At 39.2% G+C, this 16316-nt stretch overlaps 1 protein-coding gene across 5 annotated transcripts in view; it reads left to right on the forward strand.

Moving 5' to 3' along the window:
* cadm1a (cell adhesion molecule 1a) overlaps positions 1 to 16316 on the forward strand; it is a 458218-nt gene that overhangs the window by 338745 nt on the left and 103157 nt on the right. For all 5 annotated transcript variants that reach the window (XM_040032420.1, XM_040032421.1, XM_040032422.1 and 2 more), the window contains 2 exons: positions 13506 to 13658; positions 15166 to 15303. In XM_040032420.1, coding sequence (XP_039888354.1) covers positions 13506 to 13658; positions 15166 to 15303 — 291 coding nt within the window. The remainder of the gene's footprint in view (positions 1 to 13505; positions 13659 to 15165; positions 15304 to 16316) is intronic.

The following is a 16316-nucleotide window of genomic DNA, read 5'->3' on the forward strand; positions in this document are numbered from 1 at the left end:
AAAACCTACTGTCACAAGTGCATATCTGTTTGGCTTGAGGAACAAAATCTAGTAATACATGTTGGGCTGCCTGTTCTTCCCTATTCTTTTCCCAAATGCTTATGTTCATGAATCTACTCATACATGCTTCCATTACCCCTCACTAAGGCAAAGACAGTATGTTCTACTTCAAATATACACCTACCCAGCTACTTGTATAAAAGGGCTAAGAAGGGCGTTCACACACACACACACAGCCTTGTTCTCCCGTGGAGGATCGGTACAGTTGCAGCTTCTTGAGCAGTGGATGATTTTTCCACTGGAGGCTTGCAAGGTTCAAGGTAGAAGGCTTTTGTGACAGCAGCTTAACAAGCCAGGTGAAAGTACAAAAATAAACCCAGAATACCCCTATGCAGCTAAATTGTATTGTAAAGCTGGAGTGTTGGATATATACATAAAAAAGATATATGTATATACATAAATATTAAAAAAAATACACCTGCAATATGTTAGCCAGGTAGCAAAATTAATACTTAATGAAAAGTCAAGTACCGTGCTTCATTAATGCATTGAGTGTTGACTAATCTCAGTGTATAATTTCCAGCACCAGCTCTACTTAATACAGTAAATGATATACTTTAACTCAAACTATTTGTATGTATTCCAAGAATGAACTAGAGAAAGAGGAATCAAGCCTATTATGTATTACCTTACTGTTACTCTTACATAACATAAATACAGATGACCATTACTGTTTGTTTCTTTTTTATTTTAGAGTCCAAAACAACACCTTTGAATTCTTTTTAGGTGGAAGCAAGAGTAACAAAACCCCTCCAGTAAAATGCAGCTGAGAGGTGAAGTCTGCGAGAAATGGCAACACTTCACAGATTTTTCAGCAGAACTCGTGTCAGTTATGACCAGGAGGATCAATTCAGTCCTTATGCAGAAAGGTGGACATGCAGAATTGGAGGAAATCAGTTCAATGAAATGTACTGTAACTTTATTTGCAGATGGATCTTAAATATAAACATTTCATTATATTTAAATTACACATTCTGAGGTTTTTTTTTTTTTTTTTCATTCTTCTTTAACGGGTAGATTTGTAACCATTTAGCACATTAGTGATACTGACCCATGTGATACGCAGTTTTGTTTGGTGTGCTAAAAATATACAGTAGAAAGCTACGTTCGGCTGCTCCTTTATTCACAAGGGGTCACCGCAACAGGCAGCTCGGCTTGTTTGATTTTCTTCTTATGCCTGAGGCCCTTCCTGACACAACCCCAAAGGGATTTGTGTCTTTTCCCGGGATAAAACCAGGGAGCTTTTGCTCATTAGGCAGACGTGTACGCTACAGTGTAGAGCTTCTTCTGAGCACATGCAGTACAGCTGACAAATAACTATGTATACAGATACCACTGTTCATCTCAGTCCAATCTAATAACCTTGTTATTTCAACCCAGTCTAATTCCTAGAGAATCAGATACTGCTGTTTGTAAAAGATGTCCTTCAGTTGACAGTAAGACCTCGCTCTGCTTCAGAATGGTCAACATTTGCTTAAGACGTGACAGCCCAGCCCTTACCCTGACTCTAGTTCTAGGCGAATTCTAGTTCGAGTCTTGGCAATCAGGGATAAAATCCTAAATGACAACAAAAACCATTTTTTCACACAAAAACTCAGTTTTGCTTCTTTTCTCCAAAATACAGGGTTAGTGTTACCAGGGTTAAGAAAAAGTAACTCATTATATTAATCTTTGACAGAAATACATTTAGAGTGTTAATTTCAAGGAGACACAGATGGATGGAGTCCAGCTGAGACGAGCTGCCTCACAAGTCTTTCAACACTGAAGTCTTTTAAACAGCTCTTCACAAAGTGCATCTGTCTTCAAATATGAGGAGATCATTATACGTGCATTGCTGTCTTTCTCTTAGAATGAACATGTTGCAAGGTGGGTTTCTTTTTAGACACGAGAGACTGAATAATTTGGGGCATTCCCAAAAAAATCTGTTTACAATATTGATACTCCACATTTTAAGTGAGGCTGGTGCGGTAATTTCAGCCAGTTTTCCCATTAAGTGGTTAAAGAAATAAAAAAATTAATGAAATTTATAATTAAGCTAGTCATTTACAAGACCAGGTACAGGTACATCTGAAGGGTTGTCTTTGCATTTGGAACATTTTGCTGTGAACAGACAAGTGCAGCCAAAGGAGCTCTTTGACCACATGTGAAACAAGCCACCCTTAAGCTGTGAAAAGAGAAAAATCTATCCAAGATACTGATACAAATGTAGGATAGGCAAAATCTACAGTTTAGTAAATCCTGAGAAAGAAAGAAAGAAAGTGCTGATGAACTCATTAAAGCAAAAAGAACTGGACGTCCTCGGAAGACAACAGTGGTGGATGATCGCAGATTTATTTCCACGATGAAGTGAAACCCCTAAAAGCAGCCAACCAAGTGAACAACACTGTCCAGGAGGGTAGACGTATCAATACCCCAGTCTACCATAAAGAGAAGACTGCATGAAAGTAAATGGAGAGGGTTCACTGCACAATGCGAGCCACTCATAAGGCTCAAGAATAGAAACGTTAGATTGGACTTTGCTGGCTTTTTTAGATGGATGTTTTTAGCACTGTTCTGGAAAAACATTCTTTGGACAGAAGAAACCAAGATCAACATCTACCAGAATGATGGCAAGAAAAAAGTACGGAGAAGCTGTGGAACAGCTCATGATCCAAAACATACCACATCGTGTGTAAAACACATGCAATGGCTTGGGCGTGCATGGCTGGGACACTAGTGTTTATTGATGATGGGACTCAGGACAGAAGCAGCCGACTGAAGTCGGAGGTGTTCAGAGACATACTGTCTGTTCAAATCCTGCTACATGCAGATAGACAATGACCCAAAAACATACAGCCAAAGCAACCCAGGATCTTATCAAAGCAAAGAAGTGGAATAATCTTGAATGGTCACCTGTTGGTCACCTGATCTTAACCCGACTGAGCATGCATTTCACTTGTTGAAGATTAAACTCTGGACAGAAAGGCCCACGAACAAACAGTAACTAAAAGCCACTGCAGTAAAGGCCTGTCAGAGCATTACAAAGGAGGAAACCCAGCATCTGGTAATGTCCATGAGTTCAAGACTTCAGGCTGTCATTGGCAGTAAAGGGTTTTCAGCTAAGTATTAGAAATTAACATTTTATTTTCAGTTATTTCATTTATCCAATTACTTTTGAGCGCCTCAAATGAAGGGATTGTGTTTAAAAAATGCTCACAATTCAACCCACTTAATTAAAGCTGAAAGTCTGCCATTCAACTTATTTCATTTAAAAAAAATTGTGCTAATGTACAGAACCAAAATGATTTAAAAAAAGGTGTCTCTATCCAAATATTAATGGACCAAACTGTGTTTCTTTTTTGTTAATAATAAACATAATGTTTCAATCTTTAGGTATGCTAGCAAATAACTGCCGGCTAAGTATTTAACTTTTTAGCATAAATAAAACTGTGGTTTGTGTAAACAGATATAAAGAAGAGTGTTATAAACGGGAACAGAGCTGAATTTTTAGCTTGATGGGAAGAAATATTTTAGTGCCACTGAAAAGCAGCGTCCTCTATTCAAAAGCAGACGTTACTAAAGTTCTTTACATCAGCGGTCCCCAACCTTTTTTGCGCCACGGACCGGTTTGTGCCTGACAATATTTTCACGGACCGGCCTTTAAGGTGTCGCGGATAAATACAACAAAATAAAACTAGCACTGGTTCCGGAAAAAATAAGATTTATTCATAACACACGTGAAAAGACCAAGGAAAACTGAGTTAACGAAAAAACGATAACAAAATAACGCTAAAAACCGATAAAAACCCTGAAAACCATACATTTCACACCCAAGTCTCACTCTCGCGGCCCGGTGGGGTTGGGGACCGCTGCTTTACATGATTTTGAGGTAAAGAAAAGACGATACCAATGAATTTAAAAGCATAAATATATTAGTAAACTGAAAATAAGAATAAGGTCAGCGGCGTCACAGCGAGACTATGACTGTTAACAATGACTGAAGTAATAGACTGGATTTAGGTGGTGACAAAAGCTAGAAAGCATGGACTTCACCTCCTAGAGTGGTGAGGAGGCTGGGTATAAGAGTGTAATTACCCCCGCCCCACCCCGTCTCGCCCACTCTGACACCCAATAATAAAACTTTGATGTGCTCCTCTCAAAAAGTAGCAGCAGCCACTAATCACAATTGATTGCAGCCACTTAGGCGAGGCACACTCATCATCTCCCGCTCTCTCTGGATGGGAGTCATCCTCGGCAAAGGCTGGAGAAGAAAAACTATTCAAATGAAATGCAGCAAAAGAATGAAGATTAATCAAGAGAGGGGGAAAGAAAAAGCAAGATGAATTAAAATCACGCAGTCAGCAGAGGTGAAGAGGGGAGAAAGAGGCGGCAGAAGATATGTACAGCCCAGTCTTCTACTGCTTTGTATTAAAGTTTCTTTAAGTCTCATCCACTCTAATTTTATCTTTGCATTGAAGCGTAGCAGAAAGCAGAGATCACGGCTGCGTGAGGGATGACCTTTTACAGACTTTTTTCACTTTTCCCCTATTTGAATATAATTTGCTGGTTGTTTGTAATAAATATAAAACATGAATTTTTTACGTTTTAATAACTGAAGATAACCATCTCAAAAACTAGTGTCATGGTTCAGTTGTTAACAATGTAAATGCACATATTAGCAATTCTTTGCCTATGGCTGTTTATGTTTCTGTACATGCAAGTAGACAATAGAGATATAGCAGCAAAACAGACTCTGAGGTCACCAGAGTCCATTCATCACTTTACACTGTAGGTGTCACAATATGAGGAGTGCAAGATGCAGGACTCAGGAGGCTAACTCTCATCCACAAAGGTTGAGCCTTTAATCTAGGCTATAGCAGAAAGTCCAAAATAACAAAGTCCAGAAGGTGAATAAACAATAATTCAAAAAAGAGCGAGGAATAACGCAGGGCTGGAAACAGGGAACAAACACTGTGCACAGACACTGTGACAAAGAGTAAGGAGAAGAGGGCTGATTAGATGTAATGCCCAACGGGAGGGTAATGAGACACAGGAGAGAGTAATCACACACAGGTGAAGACAATCCGGGGGAGACTCACAGCAAGCAAAAATAACACAGGAAACCAAGGAAATGAACCTTCAAAATAAAGCAAAAATGAAAAGTTGGATACAGGCATGATGTATGTAAACAACCCAACAGGAAATACACTGAAAATGAGTCAAGGAAACACTGAAGGACAAACACAATCATAGATAGACATGGAGGGAACTTGAGCTACTACTAACAGATACCAAACCATGGACCAAAACACAGGATGCAAAGTGGAACTCGTCATTAGAATAACTGTAAGGTAAAACAGAAATCAAAGGCTCAAGTATGTCACAGCAAATGAAGCTTGCGGTCTATTAGAACACAGAAATCAAAGCAGGAACCCAAAAATACAACAAACACAGAAATAAGAACTATAAAATCTTGCAGTAATCATAAAACCTCTGCAGAATCCCAGCTCAAATTACTCACCAGCAAATTCAAAACCAGAAAACAAGACACATCCAAAGAATATCACAGCAGGGGTTTTCGGTCGGACCATCCCTCAGCTTACCGATTCTTCTGATTGTACAAGAAGCTTGCCTTTAAATGTATATTCATCCCTGCATAGAAAAAGGGCAGGTTTGTGATCAGTATCCAGAACAAAATCTACTGAAAATCTCTGCCTGGTGTTTCAGCCTGAAAACAAAACCCCAGAAAAGCGTCAGTGGTTAGCTTCATCACATGCATATGTTTTCTCGAAAAGTCAACTTTTGTGGCAACAACAGTTAAGACGATGACGCATTGTAAAAACATTAGAAATCCCTTCCCATATGTCCTTGAATAACATCAAGTTCTCCATCACCATCAGCGTATGAGAGGCATTTGAAAGGCACTTTGTCTTGTTCAGGTTAAAATAAGTGCTAAATGTACTGTGCATGTATGGCACAGTACATTTAGCACTTAGAAAGCATAAGTGCTGAATGGTAATATGAGTCGGACTGAGGCTTCAGCAGTATGGGGTCTTATACGGACATTATGAAACAAGCTCAGACTTTTTCAACTCTATCTTCCAGTACTCGTGTTCCACATGTAGGTTGAAAGTTATTCTAATTATTCCTCCTCTGCTCGGCGTCCACGAAGCAAAGCCTGTGTCTGCACCGTAAAAGATGACGACAAAATCCAAAGTACAGGTGAAGAGTGGTGTTTTGCTTCGCTATGTGGTGGAGAGTTACAAAAGCGTTTTTAAATAGCAGTTTGGAGAAGAGTGATTTCGGGGGCGACCTATCAATTTGGCTCCCTCAAAGACTGCTCAGTTCACCTACCTTTAAATCTATCAATTTTGCCTTTACATTGCACCGATGCAGCATTGTTTATTGCTTTAGCACTCACCATTTACACTGCTCTTTCTTTTTACTGGTTTCCCTTTATGCGGAGTGGAGAGGGGATCCCACTAACAGTAATGTAAACATGATCTCTAATGAGAAGTGGTGCTATAAGGTTTCTGGTTACTTCTTGTTGTTAGTTTGTACACCAAGTGATGTCCATCATTTGGAATTGACGAGACTGGTTGCGTGCAGGAAAGATTTAACTCCTCATTAGGTTTAAAAAACACCAAAAACATATACTTTAAAGATATACCAATTTTTTGTTATATCTTTATATAAAAGCCAGATGTGAAATGGAGGTCAGAGGTCAAATGTGACATGATATTTGGGTTTCACTAAATGTGATATTTAGAATCCACTGTCTCATCATGGTTATTCGTGTCAGCTGTGCTCCCCGTGTGTTCTCGCTTCCCTCATGATCCTTCTGTGTATTTATGTCCGCGTCTCCCTCAGCTATGTGTCGTGTCCTCCCTCATAGCTGTGCGACTCTCCCTGTGTTTCCCCGTGTGAATGGTCATTAGAATTTCCCAGTTTAGTTTTGTACCATTTTGCTTTTTTCCAGCAACAAAGCTGTGTTTTTTGAGTTCACATCCTGCTAAAAAATCATTTTTTGATATGTGTCCGTTAGAATGATGATGTACTTTGTTTGTGTTCTTATAGCCTAAGTTTAGGGTCATCAGTGATGATTGACTGAAATTGGTACAAGTATTTCACTCGTTTAGATTTCTAAATCTGGCCGGCTAATTGAACAGGATGTCAGTTTATACCGGAAGCCCCAACATATTGGCTGCCGTCCCCACAGGCCAAGTCAGAAGACAATAGCCTAGTTTTTCATATTGCTATAAAATAAACTTAAAGTGGTGACAACATACTAATGAATGGGATTAATTTAAGCCGCCATGCTGTTAGTTAGCTCTAATTAGCATGCCCAGTGGCACTGCACTCAGCGACTCTTAAGAGGGAGGTGGAAAGTCAGCTTCCTCTTAAAGTCTCCTTGGCTAAACTTCAGGACAGCTCTACTGTACAATCTTATCACTGCTTTTAAATTAGCTCAATCACCATAAACTGCAAAAACAGATACATCAGATAATTTACAGCCTTTCAGGGTCTGGACAGACATCTCTTATCCAAAGACCTGACTATCAATTACCTTTGTCGGGCATCTGTGATGTCCCTGCTATGCTATCAGATATGATAGAACAAGAGAAGGAGAACGGGACAAAAAGAGCATGAAGATAAAAGGTCACTCTCTTTTCTGCCTGGTACACAAAGAAAAGTGAAATATGTATTCCAGTTTGCTGTGATGTTACAATAAAAGGACCGTCTGCAGCGTTTCTTGGCTTGCCTTGTCTTATGTTTTTTTTTTTCTGAAATGTACCACTGTGTTCAGTCCTGCTGTGTTAACCAGGCTGTTCTCCGTCATATGCCCTTGCATCTCTTTGAGCCTGCAGTATTGTTGTCCCAAACCTTGAGCATGGGGAGCTGTCCTTGCCAAAGTGCCTCCATTTTTCTTTTCATTATTTTTTAGAAAGTATTTATTCAGTTCATGCTTGCACGGCAACGCCTTAGTTAGAAGTGACACATAAGAGGATTAAGAGATCTTTGAGAAATGCTTTTATGGAATGGATTATATCTGATTGGCACGGGTTTTTTAAATTGTTGATGCACCAGATTTTTCATTAATTTATGGATGTTTCAAAGTATCCACAGCATAAGATGTTTAGGGTTTTAGCTAAGCTTGGGTTGCTTGATGGTGCATTTCTGAACCCAGGCATATATGTTTATGGCTGGGTTTTATTGTGTCGTTGCAGGATATATAACATTTTCTGATGACGTGTTTTTGTTTCATGGCTAATTACTAGCACCTCTTATTTGTTCAGATGGATTGGTGTTGTGCTTTCTGACCCTCTTTCTACGATTTGAGCTAAAGTTTGCAGCCAGTATAAAGATTGACAAAATTGATTTGTTTGCATTTTTTTCTCCCATGTCATACACGTGTAATCACAGAAAATAACATCACGTGTGGATAAGACTGATCCATCTGAGCAGCCCCCCAATGAGTTTAACATTAACGTCCTAAGACCCGAACTCTTCCATGGCATGCATTTTTAATTTCTCTTTGATATTTGGGCTGATTGGGGCCTGATAAATGTAAAAACAACGAATTAGCAGATTTTTTTTTTTTACCTAATTTTAGTTTCTAAAAAAAATGAGAGCCACGTACGAGGATATTCATTTAAAAATTCGATAGAACAGTAGCAGTATAATGTTCTCGTAAGTGGATATCAGGCCCTTGTAGAGCAGAATTGAGTATTTTGGTCTAAGTAACCCAAAATGTGATGTCTACATATGTGGACGGCAGGTCCTAGGAGGTTAAGTGTCCTGCTGCACGGCATGATCATGTTCTGATCATAGTCATGGATCTATGCATCCACCTCCCATCATGCGCTGTGATTACTTTTACTGCTACAAAGCTTTTTCAAACTAAATTGGCGTTATCCCGAGCCCAGCCTCTGACCACTGAGCATTTGTGGTGTGTATTATCAATATATAGAAAGTACCAAATAGAGATTTAAAATATCATTTCACATTTGACCTCCTTCAAAGTCAGTAGACTTTAAAGGTCAAAGTGATAATAATGGTATATCGAGTGATTTAAAATGACAACATGTTAGTATTTAAATACAAAAGAAATTGGCTACACTTGTAAGTTTCCTGCAGCTTTTTGCTAAATGGTGACATGAATGCTACATATGTACTGTGCACTCAAAATTATGTCAAGTAAATGTGTTTCAGCAGGTAAAATAACAAAAGCCTGCACTTTACACCTGCTTTTACTGCACTGAAATCTTCCTAAAGTACATTTAAAAGAAGATACAAACTACGACACTATGTCTGTGAAGGTTCTCAGTCATCCAGGTCATCGTAGTCAAAGGAGCTTGCAAAGAAAAGCGTCTGGACTTCTTTAAGTTGCTTGAAGACGTTTCACCTCTCATCCGAGAAGCTTCTTCAGTTCTAAGGTCAAATGGTGGAGAGTCCCAGATATAAACCTAGTGGGAGTTTCCCCCCACAGAGGGACAAAAGGACCCCCTGATGATCCTCTAATCGCCTGAGCCAAGGTGTGAAACTGGGTGTGGGTCCCAATCAGCCAGAGTTTCGGGTGAGTTCATTGTGAAACCTGGCCCCACCTTATCATGCGAACATACATTAAATGCTATGGTCAGCAGTGAGTGACATATGTGTCACTGAGATCTAAGTCGCACCTTATCGCATGATAAGGTGGGGCCAGGTTTCACAATGAACTCACCCGAAACTCTGGCTGATTGGGACCCACACCCAGTTTCACACCTTGGCTCAGGCGATTAGAGGATCATCAGGGGGTCCTTTTGTCCCTCTGTGGGGGGAAACTCCCACTAGGTTTATATCTGGGACTCTCCACCATTTGACCTTAGAACTGAAGAAGCTTCTTGGATGAGAGGTGAAACGTCTTCAAGCAACTTAAAGAAGTCCAGACGCTTTTCTTTGCAAGCTCCTTTGAAAACTACGACACTATTCCCTTAACAGTAACTCCTGCCCAAGAGAGTGAGCAGCTGCGATGAAGGTTTGCTGCTTCTTTTGTTTGTTTTTGTTCTCATAGCCCAGAGTTAAGCTTATCAGTGATGATGACTTAGATCTCAGTGACACATATGTCACTCACTGCTGACCATAGCATTTAATGTATGTTGTGTAAAAAGTTCAAGGAAAGCATCTAGAGGACAAAATGTTCAGCTGACAGCTGAAATGCTGCTGAAGCTAAAACTGTTCTAAGGAGACTGCATGTTGCTGTTTGGAGGGATTTTTGACAAAGCAAAGGAAGACTGAGCAGACATCAGAAAACAAATAGTCTTATTAGTTTAATGCTACACTTGTTACACCATATCTCTTCTTTAAAGTTGCGCTGACACACTCTGTTGTCATTTGGACATTGAACTACTGCTCCTCCATACAGCAAAGTCCAGGTTTATACTGATGATGTTGTGTTTTATATCCTCTTAAGATTTAACACTTCTTCAAATTCTTTTTTGTTTTTTTGTGACCTCCAGAAACCTTTTTACAGGTTTTTTGGATTATTCTAAGCTCCTTTAACAAATAAATTGTTGTGTTTCCTCAGTGAGATACATTACAGTGCCATAAATATTTGCATGCTGGATTACACTGACTATCCTTCTCTTTGAAACACAAAACATTGGCTGTTAATACAAAAGTCTCTTCTTTAAAAAGGAAGAACATGTCTCGTCAGTAACAGTTTTGCTTATTAGAGCCTTTCCAGGTGTTTTTTTTTTTTTTTTCTTTGCATCTCTGTATTGTAGCATGGGTGTGTTTGAATCTGGGAACATTTAATTCAATTAAATCATTAGGATTAGATGCTGACCTCTCATTTTAATGAGGGCTAACAAGGCGTTTGAATGAGCAACACTAATTAGGGGCACATTATTCATCTCCTAGAATAAGGGTTTCATTGTAGTTAGACAAAAGAAACTAATAGCTGCGCTAATGGAACCAAGCATATAAGTTGCCTGTTTTTTTTTTTTTCTTTCTCTTTGGAAAAGGTGAGGAATATGTATTCAGATGAAATAAGAGCTTTTATGGAAAATAACTTTCTTGTATGCCACACTTTAACACAGCATCATTAAATCTTTTCTGGATTGTTTGCACTGCTTCTTAGCAATTTGTTGTAGTGTTGTGAGCAGGATTTTCTGGCAGAATAATCAAAGACTAAGAGAAGTACCGGGATAACAGCAGCATCTTAGTGATCTCTTGTTCAGATCATCCAACATCATGGCCAGCGTTTTTAGGCTTTCTTTTTCGGCCAAAGAAGAGCACAGATGCATATTTGGATGCAGATTTTTTTTCTAGTCAGCCTGGTGATATTATTTTAAATCTATCTGATGCAAATAATGATGCACAAAATCAGTTTTAGCCTCTTGCTTTTTGCATGTCCACAATGCCTCTCAGCTTTAAATCCTGATAACGTATGGCCGCGGAAGCCGTGTAAAATTATAATGGACCCCGGAGGTTCTTCTGTCTATTCATGTCTGTTTTGAGGTGTTTTGTGTCAGAAGTCTCCGTGTTTAATACTTTAAGCTGTTAGAAAAAAAAGAGTGCCAGAGGATGAGTACACAGATCTAAGAGAGTGCAGAGTGCAGAGAACCTGGAGTTGCTGTCAGTCAGAGCAGAGTTTATCAGCACATCGAAGAGGGGATGGGTATGGGTAGGCTTTCATCTTAACCACATGTTGTCATTCTACATTAGAGCTGATAGAGTGTGCTTAGGTAGGTGGGCAAACAAGGTTAGGCAAGATGAAAGTGACTACAGATGAAGAAGAGACAGGATTTATGGAACTGCTCTCAATTGCTGTGTAGGCTCACTGAAGGACGGCCAAGGATGAGGCTTGTGTTAATGCAAACAACGCTGTTAACAGCCACAGTATATCTGAACAAAACTGCATTTTGGATTGAATAGAAGCGAGTAACAAAGTGCTTTACAGAGTTGCACACTTAGCTCTGTGATTGATTGTTGACTAATTATATTGAAGGTTTTTTTTACCCATGTGAAAGCTCTTTGAGTACAGTTTGAGGTTGTGAAAACAACAATGGCTGGCTCGTATTTGTCCATATAAATAAATTCAAATTTCTAAAATATTTTTTTTTACCAGATTTACGCCTACTGCCTTAACGAAGGAAAAAGAAACAGAAAACACCAAAGTCCTGTCGTTTTTATCACAGTATTGTTTTTGTAAAGTAAAATTAAAAATGAATGGCTTCTTTAATAATGTTTTTTTTCTCATGCTTATGATGGACAAAAAGCTATAGAAAGTTAAAATAGTAAGTAGTCTTTCTCACTTGCTATTTGTCATAAGGAGCACACTTAAATTGTCATGTTTGAGTCTGTATTTAAAAACTGGAGGTATAAGTTGGAGATGGTGGCGCTAACAAAGCTGGAGGTGGCAGAATTTTATAGGCCCAGATTTTTGTTGGGAGTGACCCGAATGGAGAGCATTAGAATTTAGTATATCAGTGAAGCTGGATGAGTTTAAATACCTGGGGTCAACCATCTAAAGCGATGGACGATGCTCAAGAGAGGTGAGAAAGAGTGCAGGCAGGGTGGAGTGGGTGCAGATGAAAAGTAGCAAGAGTGAAAGGGAAGGTTTACAAGATGTTAGTGAGTCTTACTGTGATGTATGGTTTGGTGATGGCACAGGAGGTGAAGATGGAGAGCTGAAAGTCTAAAGATTGTCATTGGAGATTAGAAAGGAGTCCATCAGAAGCACAGCTCAGGTTGAGCAGTTTGGGAATAAAGTTAGAGAGGGGAAGCGGAGATGATTTGAACATGTGCAGAGGAAGGATAGTGGATACACTGGAGAAAGGATGTTGGAGGTGGAGCTGCCAGGAAGGAGGAAAACAAGAAGAGCACAGAGTGGATGTAGTGAAGAAGGAGATGCAGAAGGTCGATGTAACACAAGAGGATGCTAGAGATAAAGTGAGGTGGAGGCAGATGGTCTGCTGTCGTGGCTCTTCACAGGAAGAAGTTACAGCTCTAGTGGAGTTGACCTAAGGCAGTGGACAGTTTGATGTATTTTGTGCTTTATACACAGATTCTTTTGAGGCCAAAAAGAAATAAAATGCACATTTTACATTATGATCTAATGTTGTTGTTTCTTTAATGAAATAACAGGATGTTTGTCTCACACCCTGCTCTATTGGATGCTGCAAATCCTTTTTTTAACATGTAACAATAATCACGAGCTAATAATATGTCTCATTATTAGCTATAAGCCTCATTTGAAGACTACTGGTCAAATCACACTTAAAGGAGTACGGGATCACATACCTTTATAATACTAAATCCTGAATAATGACAAACAGCAGCATGAATGCAACTTCCCTTTTAAATTGCATGAACAATACTAACTTCATAAAGTCATATAAAGCAGACTTCTACATTTTTGAATATACTATAATAATAATAATATAAAGTTGTGTGTGTGTGTGTTTTTTTTTCTCTTTCAGCACTGAAAGACTCTCGCTTTCAGCTCGTGAACTTCTCCGACAACGAGCTGCGGGTGTCACTGTCTAATGTCTCGCTGTCAGACGAGGGTCGATATGTTTGCCAGCTGTACACAGACCCCCCGCAGGAGGCCTACGCTGAAATCACAGTGCTAAGTAACAAAGCGCACAAAAATATACATACATATGCAGACAAACGCTCAGTGTTATTGTTAGAATTAAGTGAGTTAAACAGCAATTAGTCTACACAAGGTCTTAACACATTAATGTATTTGTATAGATGTGTGAGACGTGAGATTGTTTTTGGCTTTTTATGGTGAGCTTAGTAAGAAAGGTGTTCAAACAATAAACAAAACATAACTTTTTCAATAATATTTTCACAGTTTTCCTTAAATTTAGAGACTAGCCCAACTTTATAAGTAGGCATACCTTTACTAGGATATTTTGGAAACAAATCTTGGGACTTTTAACTATAACTGAACAATATTGCTCTATAAATGCTGTTGTGATAATAGCTGATAAATATGAACATAATAATATGAAATCAACATGCATTTTTTAAACTTTGTGTTTATTGTTTTATGTTTTTCAGTGTTTCAAGCTCGTGATTGTCAGATTTTTAAAATATTTGTCATCTGTAACTGTAAAAACACTTAGTGGCCACTTCATTAGATACACCTTGCTAGTACTGTGTTGGACCCATTTTGCCTTCAGAGCCGTCTTAATTATTCAGTGGTGGAAACACTCCTCAGCAACTTTGTTCCATATTGTCATGATAGCATCGCACAGTTGCTGTCGTTTCCATGATGTAAATCTCCTGTTCCACCTCACCTCAGCTGTGCTCTGTTGGACTGAGATCTACTGACTGTGGAGGAAACATGAGTTGATTTTAATTTAGTGACATGGCGTGTTATTCTGGTAGAAGCAGCCATCAGCAACCATCAGAAAATGGGCACACTATGGTCATAAAGGCGTGGACATGGAACAGCAACAGTACTTAGGTAGGCTGTGGTGTTTAAATGATGGTCAGCTGGCCCTAAAGGACCCCTAGTGTGCCATCCAGTGTGTCTGCTGCTGTAGCCCATCTGCTACAGGTGGTTGCTACGAGTAAGTGGTTGTTTGAGTTACTTTTGCTTTCCTGTCAGCTTGAAGCAATCTGGCCGTTGTCCTCTGACCTATGACGACAAAATGGCCCAGAGAACTGCCACTCGCTGGATATTTGATCTTTTACGAACCATTCTCTGGTTCCCTTGGAGGTCGTTGTACAGAGAAACTCCAGTAAATCTGGTAGATTTTGAAACACCAGCAACCATGCCATGCTGATGTTTGCTTTGGACCTCAGCAGGTTATTCCAATCATGTCTACATGCCTAAATGCTGTCGTGTGATTGGCTGGCTATTAGTTGAACAGTTGTATCTAATAAAGTGGCTGGTGAGTATATATTGAATAAATAACTGCAAAATATGAGTTATTTAAACAACATCCAACATGTTCACAGTATTGCAAATGATAATTCCTGAATTAGATTTTTGCACTTTTCTAATTCTAATTTTAAAAGAAAAGCCTTCTAATATCAGTCCTGTTTTCTTCTTAGCTTGTGGTTTTTAGGGTGTACTGCATTGCCTCAGTGTTTACACAGTTCTGTTTGTGTGTCCTGTCATAGTTCCTCCAGGTAACCCCATCATTGAGGCCCGGGATGAGGTCCTGAGCGAGGGCAACGAGACAGAGATGACCTGCACTGCCATGAGCAGTAAGCCTGCTGCCATCATCAGATGGATGAAAGGAGATAAAGAGCTTCCAGGTACTCTAGGCACTGTACACTGACTTTGAGAAAATCCCATCCAACAGTCAAGACCTTTCCTCTCTTACAGTTTTTCTCAGTCGCTTTGGTGCTTTTCTCACATCACTATTAACATTTCCACAGTAGTTTGTGTATTTCTCAAAACAATTAGTGCAAACTGCAAAACCTAGTGGATAACCTGCAAAAGCAGGTCACTTGCTCAAAATTGATAATCCAGTATTCATGTCAATGAAACTGTCAGTGTCATCAAAATGAGAAGTCTTGACACCAACTTGATGAACAAGATAATCAAATGGCTTTGTAGTGTTTTCATTATGACAGTGTACAGTATTCTCTCAGTGTCTTCCAATGCAATACAGTTTTTCTCAGTCGCTTTGGTGCGTTTCTCAGAACACCATTAACATTTGCACAGCAGTTAGTGCATTTCCCAAAACAATTAGTGCAAACTGCAAAACCTAGTGGATAGCCTGCAAAAGCACGTCACATGCACAGAATTGATTATCCATACCTCAAAAGCAAGTATCCATGTCAATGAAACTGTCAGTGCCATCAAAATGAAAAGTCTTGACACCATCTTTATGAACAAGATAGTCAAATGGCATTGTCATGTTTCCACTATGACAGTTTATAATTTCAGTGTTTCCCATTGCAAAAACAATTGGTGACACCTGAAAATGCTGACGACAGCACTATGGCCTACCTGTACAGCCATCTGAAATGTGCAGTAAAGTCACTGTAGATGTTATGGGAGTCTTGGGAGTAACTGAGACACTGAATACGTACGTTTCACATTTCCATTGTGTAGAAGTGTTTGTAATCCTACAGAATTGTGCAAAAGAAAAATATGCTACAGTCACTTGTTCACTGTAGAATACATGTAAACATAAAATCACCCATTTGGTAGAGCCTCCTCATGAGTGACAACTGTAATTCACCTGAGATCAATTGTTCAATTTCGGAGACATTTCCAGGAACAATGATACAGAAAGGTATAGGATTTGCTTGACAGATGG

The sequence above is a fragment of the Simochromis diagramma genome, unplaced genomic scaffold, assembly GCF_900408965.1.
Source record: "Simochromis diagramma unplaced genomic scaffold, fSimDia1.1 OVJJ01000216.1, whole genome shotgun sequence".
NCBI lineage: Eukaryota > Metazoa > Chordata > Actinopteri > Cichliformes > Cichlidae > Simochromis > Simochromis diagramma.